Source organism: Labeo rohita, chromosome 7, assembly GCF_022985175.1.
Source record: "Labeo rohita strain BAU-BD-2019 chromosome 7, IGBB_LRoh.1.0, whole genome shotgun sequence".
Taxonomy (NCBI): Eukaryota; Metazoa; Chordata; class Actinopteri; order Cypriniformes; family Cyprinidae; genus Labeo; species Labeo rohita.
This window is the reverse complement of record NC_066875.1, coordinates 32,963,029-32,981,893: the sequence shown is the minus strand read 5'-3', so window position 1 is coordinate 32,981,893 and position 18,865 is coordinate 32,963,029. Positions and strand designations below refer to the sequence as shown.

General features: G+C 34.0%; 1 protein-coding gene across 10 annotated transcripts; it reads left to right on the top strand.

Moving 5' to 3' along the window:
- The first annotated feature begins 484 nt into the window (after positions 1-484).
- LOC127167690 (G-protein coupled receptor 4-like) lies at positions 485-17,198 on the top strand. 10 transcript variants are annotated; one of them, XR_007828009.1, is made up of 3 exons: positions 485-2,054; positions 2,348-2,410; positions 17,186-17,197. XR_007828009.1 is itself a non-coding variant. In XM_051113870.1 (3 exons), exon 3 carries the CDS (start codon positions 2,808-2,810, stop codon positions 3,717-3,719), a length of 912 nt encoding a protein of 303 aa, XP_050969827.1. In that variant the 5' UTR covers positions 485-2,054; positions 2,348-2,410; positions 2,778-2,807; the 3' UTR covers positions 3,720-4,683. The 10 variants fall into 10 exon arrangements, 5 of the variants coding, with proteins under 5 accessions (XP_050969827.1, XP_050969828.1, XP_050969826.1 ...); XR_007828008.1 differs by lacking the exon at positions 17,186-17,197 and adding an exon at positions 9,687-9,791; XR_007828010.1 differs by lacking the exon at positions 17,186-17,197 and adding an exon at positions 6,229-6,240.
- Positions 17,199-18,865: the final 1,667 nt, after the last annotated feature.

Here is an 18,865-nt window from a genome sequence, read left to right as displayed (position 1 = left end):
ATACTTGTAAAGAAACATGTTTCCCAGAAGACAAAATAAGTTAAATTTACCCCGATCTTCAAATCGGGGTAAATTTCCGGCTCTTAATGCATTGTGTTTCCTTCTGGAGCATCAGTGAGTGTTTGAAACTTCTGTAATAGTTGCATATGAGTCCCTCAGTTGTCCTCAGTGTAAAAAGACGGATCTCAAAATCATACAGTCATTTGAAAGGGTTCAAATACATAAAAACGCTGTAAAAAACTGAATCTGTGGGACCTGAAGGATTTTTCTGAAGAACAGCGGGCAGTTTAACTGTTCAGGACAAACAAGGGACTTGATGAACAACTATCACTAAACAAAAAAACAGCTGTGGATCATTCAGGTAACAACACAGTATTAAGAATTAAGTGTATATAAACTTTTGAACGGGGTCATTTTTATAAATTTCCACTATTATTTTCTTGTTTACTATATGTAAACATCTTTTATGTGAAATATATTCAGGTCAGTACTAAATACAAATAACATGCATTTTGTATGATCCCTCTTATTTAAACATTAACATTTTGCAGATTTTGCAAGGTGTATGTAAACTTTTGACTTCAGCTGTATATTTCAACAGCTGTTCAAAGATAAGCACTTTTTATTTAAACTTTACTTCTTTGCCATGTCTAATTTTTTAATCACTCGGTAATGTGGCCAAAATATGGCCACATAAATGAATGTACACTACCGTTCAAAAGTTTGGGGTCAGAATAGTTATATTTGTAATGAATTAATAGTTTTATTCAGTGGGGATTTATTAAATTGAAAATTCAGCTTTGCCATGACATGAATAAATGACATCTTAGAAACTCAAAATAGAAAACAGTAATATTTAAATTGTAGTAATATTTCACCATATTGCTCTTCTTACTGTGTTTTTGATGAAAAAATGCATACTAGGTGAGGATAAGAGACTTCTTTCAAAAATATTAAACAAATCTTACCAACCTTAAACTTTTAAATAGTAGTGTATGGAAAGATATTTCCCTTTATGTACTTGTTTTGCGGTTTGCACGTTTGTTTCTGTCAATTGCTTTGCAGTGCTATCCATTAAAAAAATATAGAAATAACAGGATTTTTAATGGCTGTTGCAAAGTAGACGCCTAATAATACCACACCAGTAACTCACACACAAAAAGTACATCATTCACATGATTTATTATTCTCCCCCATTCCCAACTCATTGGTTTACAGGTGATCTAATAACTATAGTAATTCAACATTCATGTAATCACCCTGAAATGAGTTATATATTTGTACATAAACAACCAGCAAGTCTCTGGAGAAATTCTGGCTCTAAAAGTATCGCTTATTGGCATTGTGCTTAACAGAACAATCTGTCTGAATTATCAGAGGATGTTTACAAGTTAATGCTGACATGCGATATGTGACAGACATGTTTCTACCATGAGGGCTCGAATAATAAAGATCCTATGGAAGTACATGAAGTCATGAGTGAAGAAGTATTGAAAAGTTGTTTTGCGAAACATAAAAAGTGCTCTGTATTACCTGTAAAACATGCTGTGTTGGGGGCTTTGCCAGTTCTTTAGCAGTTCAGATTGGCCTCTGAGCATGTTACCATAAGTAGGAACCCTTTGCATGAGTTTTAATTGCTAAATGACGTGTTCTGTAATATTTGTGGTGAAAAATTTTGCAGTTTTTTTCAATAAAACAAGGTTTTCTTATAAAATCGCATGTAATAATGATCCTTTTAATTAAGATGTACACAGATCTTAAACCGTTAAGTCACAGAGGTAATTTATGGACTGAAATACTAATTCCATACATAGCCAAGTTAACCTTTTTACCAGCCACTTACCATTATTCATTTTTGCAATCCAGAGTTAACATAATTGGGTTTCAGGACATTTTAGCCGACTATTACTTTTAGTACTTTCCCATATTAACTAAAAAGCAGAACCCATGGAGGAAGGATAAAAATTAAACATTAAGAACTCCTCCCTTTCTCTGTAATGTTGTTTCTTCATCAGTTACTGCCAGCTGTAATCATCCAACAGCCTCTGTGTCAGGTAAAACTTATCCTTTGTTCTTTCTTATCTCATCAAGCTCATTATTCCTATATTAGATGTTTAGTTTTGTTTTTGTCTGCGTATTTGTGCATCTATAGAGTTGATGTTTTTTTACTTTGTTGTTTGGAAAATGATCTAACCTTTATTTTTCTGTATTTTTTTATATAAATAAATATATTTTATTCTATTCCACTGATTATTGATTATTCACCTTGTTATATTTCAAGTATTTTCTAGTGCTTCCTAGTGGATTGTTTTCTAATGGCAATGAAGCACATTCTTATGTATTTCAGGTCGAGGAGTAACACAAAAACTGACAGGACGGACAAAAATCTAAATCACAACATACAGTTAAGGTATGATTATATGTGTGCATAGGATGATAATACATTTTAGATATTTGATTGCCAAGTGATTTGCTATTCTTATTTATTTTATTGTACATTTTTTTCTTGTTTTCCCACAGTTGGTGGTTAAATAAAAATAAATAAATAAATTCCCGATGAAATAATGTGAATACATTACATTTATACACTCTAAGAAAACCTTTAATAAAGTTACTGGAAAAAAATACAAATAATAAAATATCGCTTGTTGGAGGAATTCTGCATCACCATTTGCCTTAGATTTTTGGCCAAAATTAATCAAATGTATCTAATTAATTTATGTGATATGTTATATCAAGAGCTTACAATACAACATAAAGCTTTGTTTCCATTTCAGTTTGAATGTCCTAAGTCCAGTTCACAGAGCATGGCCTACGCTGAAACTTCAACCAACGTGACATTACAGCTGGAAGAAAATGATCTTGCTACGTTAATGGAGAAATTTAACTGGACATCTGTGAAGACAGCTGTGTGTGCATCTTCATCTGAAATGGTGGTTATCTGGATTATTTTCTCCATTGAGTTTGTTGTCATGTGTCTGGCACTGTATGGATTGTGTTGTCTGTTTAGGTCGAACCAAGCTGTCCCTTTATTCATTATAAATCTATTTGTTTGTGATATCATCCAGATTTGTGTCAAGCCTGTTCTGAATTTTTGTACACTGAATGTACAAAATAATGTATTTTTTTTAGTATTTCATGTTTATATCATGAGCATAGTAGTTAACATTGGCTTCATGGTCTGTATCTCTGTGGAAAGATACGTAATGATCAAATACCCTGTTTGGTATCGACTTCATCATTCATGTAGGAATTTGTTTTTGATATGCTTGTTTGTTTGGGCAACGCTATGTGGATATATGGTGATTGATATCTTTATTGCACTTAAAGTGGATGTGGAACTTGCATTTCTTCTAAATGTAATAATGTTTTTGTTACCTTATCCACTGGTTGTGTTTTGCTTTGTGGGATCATGGAAGGCACTGTCTCATTCGGTCGCAGTCACCCCTGATGAGAGAAAGAGGATTTTGATCATTCTGGCTCTTGTACTTTTCAGTTACACTGTGTTGTTTCTACCAAGCATTGTACAAAACATAATTTTTGCAGTATCCTTTAAGCACGGAATAAGTAGTTATTATGATAGTTTACATTCAGTGTCAGGAATCATGTTGTATTTAAATCCACTCGCTGACTCTTTGCTGTATATTTTCATAAGGAAGGATGCAAATAGCATGTTTAGATTTTTGTGTTGTAAGAAGCTGCATGAAAATCAGGTGTAGCTCTTCAATTCAGCAACTGCCATGTTAATCGAACCAGCAAATACGCGACTGAGAAGCCTTGAATTTGAACTGTTAGACTGCAAAAAACAATTGTGATTCCCTATAACACAAGGTGTATAAAGTTTTATTTGTGTAAAGTATCAAAGACAGCACAGAAAACAATTTATCGCATTTAAGCACTTTACTGATTTTGCTCATCATTACTCACATTTCTGTCAATCCCTGTGAGCATAATTAGATTTCAGGAAATGCTAGTTAGCAGCTACTCTCTTTCTATGTTGTTTCTTCATCAGTTACTTTCAACCATAATCAACCAGCAGCAGCTCATTGTCAGGTAAACCCATTTCTTTTGCTCTTTATCTCTTGCTCTTTTGCTTAGACATTGTCTTGGGATCAACTTATCAGATTCACAATATTAATTTCATTTTGAATTTACTGTGTATGAAATTGGTGACAAAACTGGTAAAAATTTGTACTATACAAATAATCTTTCATGTATGTTCTCCTTATTAGTTTCAGTTTATCTTTCCATAAGATGACATATCTCTGCCATTGCAACACCCAACTTAATCACTTGCATTTTATGCATCTTGTGCACTTTATTCCTTTTTCAATAATGGTATTCATTTAGTAGTTGTTGAATACTCTTGTCTATTTTTTGTTAATAAAATTAATTGTATTACACTTGTGTCTTCTGTGTTGGTAATACAGTAAGAGGCTGTACAAGGTAGCTATCCCACCAATCTTTCAGATAAATCACATGACCAGTTCCATCCAGTTTGCATTAATTATAAATGATGGAACTACTGAACCACTGAACCAAATTTAAGAGAGGTGAGAGGTGGTCATCTGATGTACTCACAACCGCACTTAAAGTGACACGTGATCCACAAGTTACAACATTATCGGTGACGTGACTACCCGTCACTACATTATTTCATCTTCCTGAGTGGGTGAAAGTAAAATCACTACACAACTTGAGTCTCTCTTTCATTTCATAAACTGTATTTTCCCTTAAACTGGCTTTCATTTAAGTGAAATTGACAGAAAAACAGAGTATTTATCTGTTTTTTTCCATCCACTGAAATTGTGTGAGTTTTTTTAGACTCTTGTAGATGTCCCAACACACAAGGGTGTCTAAGAAACCACAACGGCCCGTAGGAAGGGCCACAAGAGTTTGATCTTAAATACATCTGCTCTTCAGTATGAGTATTTATTTAGTAAAGTTTACCAACATAGCACATACCAGTATTTTTATAGGCTGTTGCTGGACATCTAATAATAACACATGCTAGTAATATACAGTACTTACAAAAGTACATCATCAGTAACCCCTAAGATGTACACAGATCTCTTGTGTTTTTATCTCAAACCGTCACAGAAGTAATTTCATACGCAGCCAAGTTAACCATTTTACCAGCCTCTCACCATTATTCATTTTTGTAATCCAGAGTTATCATAACTGCATTTCAGGACATTTTAGCTGACTTTTACTCTTAGTACTTCCCGTATTTACTAAAATGCAGAACCCATGGAGGATGGAGGCAATTAAGATTAATGTTTTAATGTAAACTCCTCCCTTTCTCTGTAATGTTGTTTCTTCATCAGTTACTGCCAGCCATAAACAGCCAACAGCCTCTGTGTCAGGTAAAACCTTTCCTTTGTTCTTTCTTACCTGCAAGCTCATTATTCATATATTAGATGTTTCGTTTTGTTTTTGACTGCAGCATGCATCTAGAATTATGTTTTTTTTTTTTTTTTGTTGGTGTTTAAAAAATTATTTAATCTTTGTTACACTATAGTATACAAAAAACAAACCAGATTTCATAATTACCATATTTTATTTAATATAAATTATTTGTTATATAAATAAATGCATAAAATATTATTTTTATTCTATTTCATTGCAGAATTTGGCAAGTAGATGTTGTATTTTAATCAGCGCTGAGTTTGATTTTTAAAGCAGTATAAGTTATTAAATTGATTATTGAAGAGAGCCATACATATTCATCTTCTTGTTACTTTTTAAGTCATTTCTACACTGCTTGTTAGTGGATTATTTTCTAATGGCAATGAAGCAAATTATTTTTATGTGTTTCAGGTTGAGGAGTAAAACATAAACTGACAGGACGGACAAAAATCTAAATCACAGTGTACAGTTAAGGTATGTTTATGTGTGTTTTAAAGTGCATAGGATAAAATACATTTTAGATATGCCTTGTGTAATAAAAAAAAAAAAAAATTAAATAACTTCCCGATAACACACTCCCTTTAATGATATGAATAAAATACACATATACTCTAAGAAAACATGTAAAAAGGAATTAATTCAAATAAAGTTAAAGCAATATATCTTGTTGCAGGGCATTCTGCAGAACCATATGCCTTATAGATTTTTTGCCAAAATGAATCAATGTTATATCATGAACTTACAATACAACATAAAGCTTATATGAATAAAGCCAATTATATGAATTTTGAATCAAAAACAGATTTGTTTCCATTTCAGTTTGAATGTCCTAAGCCCAGTTCACAGAGCATGGCCTACGCTGAAACTTCAACCAACATGACATTACAGCTGGAAGAAAACGATCTAGCTAGTTTACTGAGGAAATTTAATGGAAAATCTGTGAAGACAGCTGTGTGTGCATCTTCATCTGAAATGGTGGTTATCTGGATTCTTTTCTCCATTCAGTTTGTTGTCATGTGTCTGGCACTGTATGGATTGTGTTGTCTGTTTAGGTCGAACCAAGCTGTCCCTTTATTCATTATAAATCTATTTGTTTGTGATATCATCCAGATTTGTGTCAAGCCTGTTCTGAGTTTTTGTACACTGAATGTGCAAAATAATGCATTTTTGTTAGTAGTTCATGTTTATATTGTGAGCGTAGTAGTTAACATTGGCTTCATGGTCTGTATCTCTGTGGAAAGATACGTAATGATCAAATACCCTGTTTGGTATCGACTTCATCATTCGTGTAGGAATTTGTTTCTAATATGCTTGTTTGTTTGGGCAACACTATGTGGATATATGGTGATTCATGTCTTTATTGCACTTAAAGTGGATGTGGAACTTGCATTTCTTCTAAATGTAATAATGTTTTTGTTACCTTATCCACTGGTTGTGTTTTGCTTTGTGGGATCATGGAAGGCACTGTCTCATTCGGTCGCAGTCACCCCTGATGAGAGAAAGAGGATTTTGATCATTCTGGCTCTTGTACTTTTCAATTACACTGTGTTGTTCCTACCAAGCACTGTACAAAACATAATTTTTGCAGTATCCTTTAAGCACGGAATAAGTGGTTATTATGATAGTTTACATTCAGTGTCAGGAATCATGATGTATTTAAATCCACTCGCTGACTCTTTGCTGTATATTTTCATAAGGAAGGATGCAAATAGCATGTTTAGATGTTTGTGTTGTAAGAAGCTGCATGAAAATCAGGTGTAGCTCTTCAATTCAGCAACTGCCATGTTAATCGAACCAGTAAATACGCGACTGAGAAGCCTTGAATTTGAACTGTTAGACTGCAAAAAACAATTTTGATTCCCTATAACACAAGGTGTATAAAGTTTTATTTGTGTAAAGTATCAAAGACAGCACAGAAAACAATTTATCGCATTTAAGCACTTTACTGATTACTCATCATTACTCACATTTCTGTCAATCCATGTGAGCATAATTAGATTTCAGGAAATGCTAGTTAGCAGCTCCTCTCTTTCCATGTTGTTTCTTCATCAGTTACTTTTAACCATAATCAACCAGCAGCAGCTCATTGCTGGTAAACCCATTTCTTTTGCTCTTTATGTCTTGCTCTTTTGCTTAGACATTGTCTTGAGATCAACTATGTATATGAAATTGGTGACAAAACTGGTAAAAATTTGTACTATACAAATAATCTTTCATGTATGTCCACCTTATTAGTTTCAGTTTATCTTTCCATAAGATGACATATCTCTGCCATTGCAACACCCAACTTAATCACTTGCATTTTATGCATCTTGTGCACTTTATTCATTTTTCAATAATGGTATTCATTTAGTAGCTGTTGAATACTCTTGTCTAGTTTTTGTTAATAAAATGAATTGTATTACATTTGTGTCTTCTGTGTTGGTAATACAGTAAGAGGCTGTACAAGGTAGCTATCCCACCAATCTTTCAGATAAATCACATGACCAGTTCCATCCAGTTTGCATTAATTATAAATGATTGAACTATTGAACCACTGAACCAAACTTAAGAGAGGTGAGAGGTGGTCATCTGATGTACTCACAACCGCACTTAAAGTGATACATGATCTACAAGTTACAACATTATCGGTGACGTGACTACCCGTCACTACATTATTTCACCTTCCTGAGTGGGTGAAAGTAAAATCACTACACAACTTGAGTCTCTCTTTCATTTCATAAACTGTATTTTCCCTTAGACTGGCTTTCATTTAAGTGAAATTGACAGAAAAACAGAGTATTTATCTGTTTTTTTCCATCCACTGAAATTGTGTGGGTTTCTTAGACTCCCGTAGATGTCCCAACACACAAGGCTGTCTAAGAAACCACAGCGGCCCGTAGGAAGGGCCACAAGAGTTTGATCTTACATACATCTGCTCTTCAGTATGAGTATTTATTTAGTAAAGTTTAGCAACAAAGCACATACCAGTATTTTTATAGGCTGTTGCTGGACACCTAATAATAACACATGCTAGTAATATACAGTACTTACAAAAGTACATCATCAGTAACCCCTAAGATGTACACAGATCTCTTGTGTTTTTATCTCAAACCGTCACAGAAGTTATTTCATATGCAGCCAAGTTAACCATTTTACCAGCCACTCACCATTATTCATTTTTGTAATCCAGAGTTATCATAACTGCATTTCAGGACATTTTAGCTGACTTTTACTCTTAGTACTTTCCCGTATTTACTAAAATGCAGAACCGATGGAGAATGGAGGCAATTAAGATTAATGTTTTAATGTAAACTCCTCCCTTTCTCTGTAATGTTGTTTCTTCATCAGTTACTGCCAGCCATAAACAGCCAACAGCCTCTGTGTCAGGTAAAACCTTTCCTTTGTTCTTTCTTACCTGCAAGCTCGTTATTCATATATTAGATGTTTCGTTTTGTTTTTGACAGTCATGCATCTAGAGTTATGTTTTTTTGTTTTTGCTGTTTAAAAAAAATATCTAATCTTTATTAGATTATAGTGTACAAACAACAAACCAGATTTTATAATTACCATATTTTATTTAATATAAATTATTTGTTATATCAATAAATGCATTCAATATTATGTTTATTCTATTCCATTGCAGACTTTTGCATTTTAATCAGCGCTGAGTTTGATTTTTAAAGCAGTATAAGTTATTAAATTGATTATTGAAGAGAGTCATACATATTCTCCTTCTTGTTACTTTTTAAGTCATTTCTACACTGCTTGTTAGTGGATTATTTTCTAATGGCAATGAAGCAAATTCTTTTTATGTGTTTCAGGTTGAGGAGTAAAACAAAAACTGACAGGACGGACAAAAATCTAAATCACAGTGTACAGTTAAGGTATGTTTATATGTGTTTTAAAGTGCATAGGATAAAATACATTTTAGATATTTATGTGCCATGTGTCACTGTTGTTTGTTTGACAGTTGGGGCTAATATTTTATAAATGTAAAAAATAAATAAATAAATAAATAACTTCCCAATAACACACTCCCTTTAATGATGTGAATAATATACACATATACTCTGATAAGAGAACATGTAAAAAATGACTGAAAAAAGGAATTAATTCAAATAAAGTTAAAGCAATATATCTTGTTGCAGGGCATTCTGCAGAACCATATGCCTTATAGATTTTTTGCCAAAAATGAATCAATGTTATATCATGAACTTACAATACGACATAAAGCTTATATTAATAAAAGCAATTATATGAATTTAGAATCAAAAACAGACTTGTTTCCATTTCAGTTTGAATGTCCTAAGTCCAGTTCACAGAGCATGGCCTACGCTGAAACTTCAACCAACGTGACATTACAGCTGGAAGAAAATGATCTTGCTACGTTACTGGAGAAATTTAACTGGACATCTGTGAAGACAGCTGTGTGTGCATCTTCATCTGAAATGGTGGTTATCTGGATTATTTTCTCCATTCAGTTTGTTGTCATGTGTCTGGCACTCTATGGATTGTGTTGTCTGTTTAGGTCGAACCAAGCTGTCCCTTTATTCGTCATAAATCTATTTGTTTGTGATATCATCCAGATTTGTGTCAAGCCTGTTCTGCATTTGTGTACACTAAATGTGCAGAATAAGGTAATCTTTTTTATGTATTATATGTATGGCTTGAGCATATTAGTTAACATTGGCTTCATGGTCTGTATCTCTGTGGAAAGATACGTAATGATCAAATACCCTGTTTGGTACCGACTTCATCATTCATGTAGGAATTTGTTTCCGATATGCTTGTTTGTTTGGGCAATGCTGTGTGGATTTATGATCGTGGATGTGATTATTGCACTTAAAGTGGATGTGGAACTTGCATTTCTTTTAAGTTTATTTATTTTTTTGTTACCTTATCCACTGGTTGTGTTTTGCTTTGTGGGATCATGGAAGGCACTGTCTCATTCGGTCGCAGTCACCCCTGATGAGAGAAAGAGGATTTTGATCATTCTGGCTCTTGTACTTTTCAATTACACTGCGTTGTTCCTACTAAGCATTGTGCAAACCATAATTTTTTCAGTATCCTTTAAGCACGGAATAAGTGGTTATTATGATAGTTTGCATTCAGTGTCAGGAATCATGATGTATTTAAATCCACTCGCTGACTCTTTGCTGTATATTTTCATAAGGAAGGATGCAAATAGCATGTTTAGATGTTTGTGTTGTAGGAAGCTACATGAAAATCAGGTGTAGCTCTTCAATTCAGCAACTGCCATGTTAATCGAACCAGCAAAACCATGTGACTGAGAAGACAGCAAATAACAACACAAGACGTATAAAGTTTCATTTGTGTAAAGTATCAAAGACAGCACAGGAAACGATTTATCATATTTAAGCACTTAACGGAGTACTCATCTACTCACATTTGAAACTGAACAACATTTCTATCAATCCCTGTGAGCATAATTCAGTTTTAGGAAATGCTAGCCAAATATTAATCTGATTGCATGATCATGTGATAAAAATGCAAAAAGCTCATGGTGGATGGATCTGGTTAAGTGTTAGCAGCTCCTCTCTCTCTATGTTGTTTCTTCATCAGTTATTTTCAACCATAATCAACCAGCAGCAGCTCATTGTCAGGTAAACCCATTTCTTTTGCTCTTTATGTTTGCAGAGTTATTACATTGTCTTAGGAATTACTGATCAGGTTCACAATATTAATTTTACTTTGAATGCATTGTGTATGAAAATGTTAGAATCAGGTTATGCAGTTGTTTTACTTTGTGTTGTGAATGTATATAAATAGACAAGCCTTCGAGAATTTAAGTTTTTTATACTGTCTTTTATCTTGAAATGAATGATTCTACTATGGTGGAAGTGTAGCAATTTCAGCTCAACAGCAGTATCACTTTAACAAAAAAAGTGTTAAAGTTGTGCTCTATAAATGTAAATGGTAAGCTTAGTTAGCGATGTACATTGCATTTTCTTATTCCTGCTTAAAATTTGATACTTTTTGTGTTTAATGAAGCCCCTTAATCTGTTTCAACAGTTGCCATATTTTTATCAGTAAAACTATTATCAAAATTGATTTTTCATCTAAAATATGTACTCAAAGCTTCCTTTTAAAATTTGCACATTTATTGGTTGTACCTTTCCATCATTAATGTCTCGTTCTGCCATTGACAACTACATAATGAAACATCTGAAAGTACAGCTAAAAATAATGTTTGTAAAGGTGGACTAAGACTTGATGCTGTTCGTGGACTGGTGTTAAAGGGATATTTAATTACTCTGTATTTTTTTTTTCTCATTAAAAACATAAACTGTTTGGTATGTTGGTACCAACATTCTTCAAAATATCTTCTTCTGTGTTCAACAAAAGAAAGAAATACATATGTTTGTAACAGATTGAGGGTGAACTTATTTCATTTCACAAATTGTGGCTTTCATTTAAATGAAACTGGCAGAGAATCTTTAGACAGAGTATTTATCTGTTTCTTTCTTCCACTAAGATTCTGTAAATTCTCAGATGGCTTTCCTAAATTCACAGAATAATATAGAAGGTATTTTTGTGAAAATGTTGAAAATTGCAAAATCAAGACTGGAAAGAACAAAAAAGTATAGGATACAAACTATAGCAACTTGGGTATATTAAATACTAAATAATTTGTTTTAAAATGATGTATCTTCTGCTATTCTGGAAACTATAAAAAATAATGGAAATTTCAAAATAACTTTGTGCTGTTGTTTTTTGTTTGATCATCCATTGTCCATCCAAGACACAGGAAATGGTTTATACTGGAACATCACCCAATAGGACATTCCAGCTGGAATTAAGCCTATTTCCATGGGAAATTGATGATTTGAAGTGGACATTTCTTGAAAAACTTCTTTGTGGATCCACAGCTGAAACTGTAGTTATATGGATTATTTTCTCCGTTGAGTTTCTTGTCATGTCCTGGGCACTTTATGGATTGTGCCGTCTGGTCAGACCTAACCATACTGTTCCTGTATTGGTCATAAACCTCTTTATCGCTGATATCATACAGATTTGTTTCAGACCTGTCCTGAATTTTTGTACATTCAGTGTTACAGTTGCATTTATCTGGTATATTTATTCCATGAGCATAATAGTTAATGTTGGTTTCATGGTCTGTATCTCTGTGGAAAGATACATAATGATCAAATATCCTGTTTGGTACCGACTTCATAATACTACAAGGAATTTAGGTCTGATATGCTTGTTTGTTTGGACAATAACATTTGGAATTATTGTGATTGATGTGATTATTGTACTTCAAGGGAAGGTGGCACATGCATTTATCTTATCTGCATTTGTTTTATTGATGCCTTATCCACTGGTTTTGTATTCCTTTGTGGGATCACAGAAGGCACTGTCTCACTCCGTCGCAGTCACCCCTGAAGAACAGAAGAGGATTTTGAGGATTCTGGCACTTGTACTTTTCAGTTACACTGTGTTGTTTCTCCCAAGCATTGTTCAAAGCATCATTATGGCATTTTCCTTTGAGTATGGTCTAAAACTTCATGGTTATCTAGTCAAAGTGTCAGGAATCATGATGTATTTAAATCCACTCGCTGACTCTTTGCTCTATGTTTTCATAAGGAAGGATGCTAATAGCATGTTTAGATGTTTGTGTTGTAAGAAGCTACATGAAAATCAGGTGTAGCCCTTCAATTCAGCAACTGCCATATTAATCGAACCAGTAAATACGCGACTGAGAAGACTGTAAATAACAATTCTGATCCCCTCTAACACAATTTCATTTGTTTAAAGTATCATAGACAGCACAGGAAACAATTTCTTGCATTTAAGCACTTTACTGATTACTCTGCATTACTCACATTTCTGTCAGTCCCTGTGAACATAATAGATTTCAAGAAATGCTAGCCAAATATTAATCTGATTGCATGCTCATATAATAAAAATGCAAAGAGCTCATGGTGGATGGATCAGGTTAAGTGTTAGAAGCTCCTCTCTTTCTATGTTGTTTCTTCATCAGTTACTTTCAACCATAATCAACCAGCAGCAGCTTATTGTCCGGATAACCCGTTTCTATTTGTCTTTATGCTTGCAAATTCATTGTGCATTGTCTTGGGATTTATTTATCAGATTCACAATATTAACTTTATTTTAAATTTTCTGTGTATGAAAATGGTGACAAATTTGGCAACAACGGTGGAAATTTGTACTATACAAATAATCTTTCATGTGTGTTCTCCTTATTAGTTTCAGTTTATCTTTCCATAAGATGACATATCTCTGCCATTGCAACACCCAACTTAATCACTTGCATTTTATGCATCTTGTGCACTTTATTCATTTTTCAATAATGGTATTCATTTAGTAGCTGTTGAATACTCTTGTCTAGTTTTTGTTAATAAAATTAATTGTATTACACTTGTGTCTTCTTTGTGTTGGAAATACAGTAAGAGGCTGTACAAGGTAGCTATCCCACCAATCTTTCAGATAAATCACATGACCAGTTCCATCCAGTTTGCATTAATTATGAATGATTGAACTATTGAACCAGTGAACCAAACTTAAGAGAGGTGAGAGGTGGTCATCTGATGTACTCACAACCGCACTTAAAGTGACACATGATCCACATGTTACAACATTATCGGTGACGTGACTACCCGTCACTACATTGTTTCACCTTCCTGAGTGGGGGAAAGTAAAATCACTACACAACTTACACAACTTTAATTTTATAAATTGTATTTTCCCTTTTCATTTAAGTGAAATTGACAGAAAAACAGAGTATTTATCTGTTTTTTTCCATCCACTGAAAGTGTGTGGGTTTCTTAGACTCCTGTATAGATGTCCCAACACACAAGGGTGTCTAAGAAACCACAGCGGCCCGGAGGAAGAGCTGTCAGAGTTTAATCTTAAACAATTCTGCTCTTTAGTACGAATAATCCAAAGTGTGTTTTGATCAGATGCTTTAATCTTAATTTGATTGGCATGTTTGTAAGACTTCCCAAACCCAGAGGAAAAGTAGTGAAAGTAGTACTTTCTGAAAGTAGTGTTTCATATGGTCCTTCATATGTTTCTCCTTTTCCCTTTCTTTAAAGTGACTTAAATGGACAGTTCTGATGTGCAAAACTTTCTGTCAAGTCTCTGTGTCATGTAATGAAGAAAGCCATTTGGACAGAGGTGAGGGTTAGACTCGCTCATGTGCTTCGTGCTCTTGTTGATCTTTTCAGAGAGACTGATCCACCATTTTAGAAGAGGGTCAGAGATCCATATTCAGAGGAAACAAAGATTATGAATATACCCAGCTGAGGTTTGTTTAAGGAATTACAGTGCCTTGCAAATGTATTCATACCCCTTCATTTTTTTCATGTTTTATGTTGCTGCTGGTAAACTGTTTTATATTACTTTTTTTCCACATCAATCCTACACTCCATGCACCATAATGACAAAGCAATAACAGAATTGTCACAACTTCATAAATTTATCAGAAATAAAAAAAACTGATATAAGTACATTGCAAGTATTCATACCCTTAACTCAGTACTTATTTGAAGCACCTTTACAGCCTCAAGTCTTTTTGGGTATGATTCGAGGTTCAAGCCCGGGCTCTGGCTGGGCCACTCAAGGACATTCACAGTGTTGTCTAAGCCACTCTTGCTGTGTGCTTAATCTCATTTTCCTGTTGGAAGGTGAACCTTCTGCCCAGTCTGAGGTTCTGAATGCTCTAGACTGGGTTTTCATTAAGGCTATCTTTATTCTACTCTGACGAGTCCCTGCCACTGAAAAACAGCCCCACAGCATGAGGCTGCTACCAGCACACTTTACTTTTGGGATGGTACTTTGCAGGTGACGAGCAGTGCCTGGTTTCCTTCAAACATGATGCTTGGAATTGAGGTTCATCAGACCATCTTGTTTCTTACAGTCTTAGGGGCTTTTTTGCAAATTCCAAGTGTGTTTGATGTGTCTTCACTGAATTGAGGATTGAGTCTTGCTACACCACCATAAAGCCCAGATCGGTGGAGTGTTGCAGTGATGTTTTTCCTTCTGTAAGTTTCTCACATCTACATATATAATCATGGAACTCAACTAGAGTGACCATCAGGTTCTTGATCACCACTCTAGCCAAGGCTCTTCTCCATCAGTTGTTCAGTTTGGCCAGGAGGCCAGAGTTGTGGTTGTTTCAAACTACTTCCATTAAGAGTAACAGAGACTACATACTTCTGTGAACCTTCAATGCTGCAGAATTTTTTTCTGAACTCTTCCCCAGATGTGTGGCTTGATGCAATCCTGTCTACAGGCATTTTTTTTTACTTCAGGAGTTAGTTTTTGCTCTGACATGCATTTTCAGCTGTTAGACCTTTTATAAAGACATGTGTGACTTTCCAAATCACACCCATTCAATAGAATTGGCCACAGATTAACTTCACTCGAAGTGTAGTAACATCTACAAGCATTACGAATGCTCCTGAGCTAAATTTCAGTGGTCTCAGATAAGGGTATGAATACTTAGGCAATGGATTACTTTAAGTTTTTTGCTTTGCCATTATGGTGTATGGAGTGTAGATTGATGTGGTAAAAAAAAAAAAAAAAAAAAAAAAAAAAAAAACAAGTATTTTTATAGGCTGTTGCTAGGTAGACACTGATAACACATTCCAGTAATATACAGTACACACAAAAGTACATCATCAGTACCCCCTAAGATGTACACAGATCTCTTGTGTTTTTATCTCAAACTGTCACAGAAGTAATTTCATATGCAGCCAAGTTAACCATTTTACCACCCACTCACCATTATTCATTCAGAGTTATCATAATTGCATTTCTGGACATTTTAGCCGACTATTACCCTTAGTGCTTTCCCATATTAACTAAAAAGCAGAACCCATGGAGGATGGAGGCAATTAAGATTAAGAACTCCTCCCTTTCTCTGTAATGTTGTTTCTTCAGTTACTGGCAACCATAATCAGCCAACAGCTTCTGTGTCAGGTAAAACCTTTGTTCTTTCTTACCTGCAAGCTCATTGTTCATATATCAGATGTTTTTGTCTGCATCATGCATCTAGAGTTAAGGTTTTTTTGTTGTTGCTGTTTTTGTTAAAACTTTGTTTAAAAAAAAAAAATCGAATATTTATTATACTATAGTATACAAACAACGAACCAGATTTTATTATTACCAGATTTTATTTCATATAAATTATTTCTTATATAAATAAATGCATAAAATGTATTAATTTTGCATTTGTTTTTAAATTGATTATTGAAGAAAGCCATGCATATTCACCATCTTGTTACTTTTCAAGTATTTTATATATTGCTTAGAAGTGAATTCTTTTTATGTGTTCCAGGTCAAGGAGTAGCACAAAAACTGACAGGACAGACAAATATCGAAATCAAAGCATACAGTTAAGGTATGTTTAGAAGTGCATAGGATAATGTGTTTTAGATATTTAATTGCAATGTGATTTACTGTTGTTTGTTTGTTTTTTGACAATTGGGGCTAATAGTAATAAACAAAAATAATACAAAAAATAACTTCCTGATAAAACACTCCCTGTAATGATGTGAATAAAACACGTATATACTCTAAGAAAACCCGTACAAATTTACTAAAAAAAATAATTCAAATAAAGCTATACTAAATAAAGCAATACAGCTTGTTGCAGGGCATTCTGCAGAGCCATATGGCTTAGATTTTTGTTGCTAAAATTAATCAATGGTATATCATGAGCTTACAATACAACATAAAACTTACAAGAACATTACATTTCAATTACATGAATTTTGAACCAAAAATATATTTGTTTCCATTTCAGTTTGAATGTCCTAAGCCCAGGTTACAGAGCATGGCCTACCCTGAAACTTCAACCAAAATGACATTACAGCTGGAAGAAAATGATCTAGCTAGGTTACTGGAGAATTTTAACTGGACATCTGTGAAGACAACTGTGTGTGCATCTTCATCTGAAATGGTGGTTATCTGGATTCTTTTCTCCGTTCAGTTTGTTGTCATGTGTCTGGCACTGTATGGATTGTGTTGTCTGTTTAGCTCGAACCATGCTGTTCCTGTATTCGTCATAAATCTATTTGTTTGTGATATCATCCAGATTTGTGTCAAGCCTGTTTTGCATTTGTGTACACTAAATGTGCAAAATGAGGTAATCTTTTTTATATTTTATATTTACGTCTTGAGCATAGTAGTTAACATTGCCTTTATGGTTTGTATCTGTGTGGAAAGATATGTAATGATCAAATACCCTGTCTGGTACAGACTTCATCATTCGTATGGGAATTTGGTTCTGATATGCTTGTTAGTTTGGGCAACACTATGTGGATTTTTGGTGATTGATGTGATTATTGCACTTAAAGTGGATGTGGAACTTGCATTTCGTTTATGTTTATTTATTTTTTTGTTACCTTATCCACTGGTTGTGTTTTGCTTTGTGGGATCATGGAAGGCATTGTCTCATTCGGTCGCAGTCACCCCTGATGAGAGAAAGAGGATTTTGATCATTCTGGCTCTTGTACTTTTCAATTACACTGTGTTGTTCCTACCAAGCATTGTGAAAAACATAATTTTTGCAGTATCTTTTAATCATGGAATAGGTGGTTATTATGATAGTTTACATTCAGTGTCAGGAATCATGTTGTATTTAAATCCACTCGCTGACTCTTTGATGTATATTTTCATAAGGAAGGATGCTAATAGCATGTTTAGATTTTTGTGTTGTAAGAAGCTACATGAAAATCAGGTGTAGCTCTTCATTTCAGCAACTTCCTTGTTAATCGAAAGAGCAAACACGCAAATGAGAAGACTGCCAATAACAACACAAGGTATATACAGTTTCATTTGTGTCAAGTATCAAAGACACAGGAAACAATTTATCGTATTTAAGCACTTCACTGAGTACTCATCGTTACTCACATTTGAAATGTAACAACACTTCTGTCAATCCCTGCAGCATAATTAGATTTCAGGAAATGCTAGCCAAATATTAATCTGATTGCATGGTCATGTGATATAAAAATGCAAAAAGCTCATGGTGGATGGATCTGGTTAAGTGTTAGCAGCTCCTCCCTCTCTATGTTGTTTCTTCATCAGTTACTTTCAACCATAATCAACCAGCAGCAGCTCATTGTCAGGTAAACCCATTTCTTTTGGTCTTTATGTTAATTGGGAATTATTGATCAGATTTACAATATTAATTTTCTTTTGAATTTATTGTGTATGAAAACGGTAAATCAGATCATGCAATTATTTTACTTTGTATGGAAATGAATGATTCTACTTTGAGAGTGTAGCAAAAAATCTTTCATGTATTTCAGCTCAACAGCAGTGTCACTTTCACAAAAACTGATAGTACAAATAATCACCACAGAAACTAAGGTATGTTTAGACATGTTTCTATTGTTAATTAGCAATTTACAATGTGTTTTCTTATTCCTGTTTTTGTGTTTGTCATGTTTGTGTTTAATGAAGCTCCTCTAATCTGTTT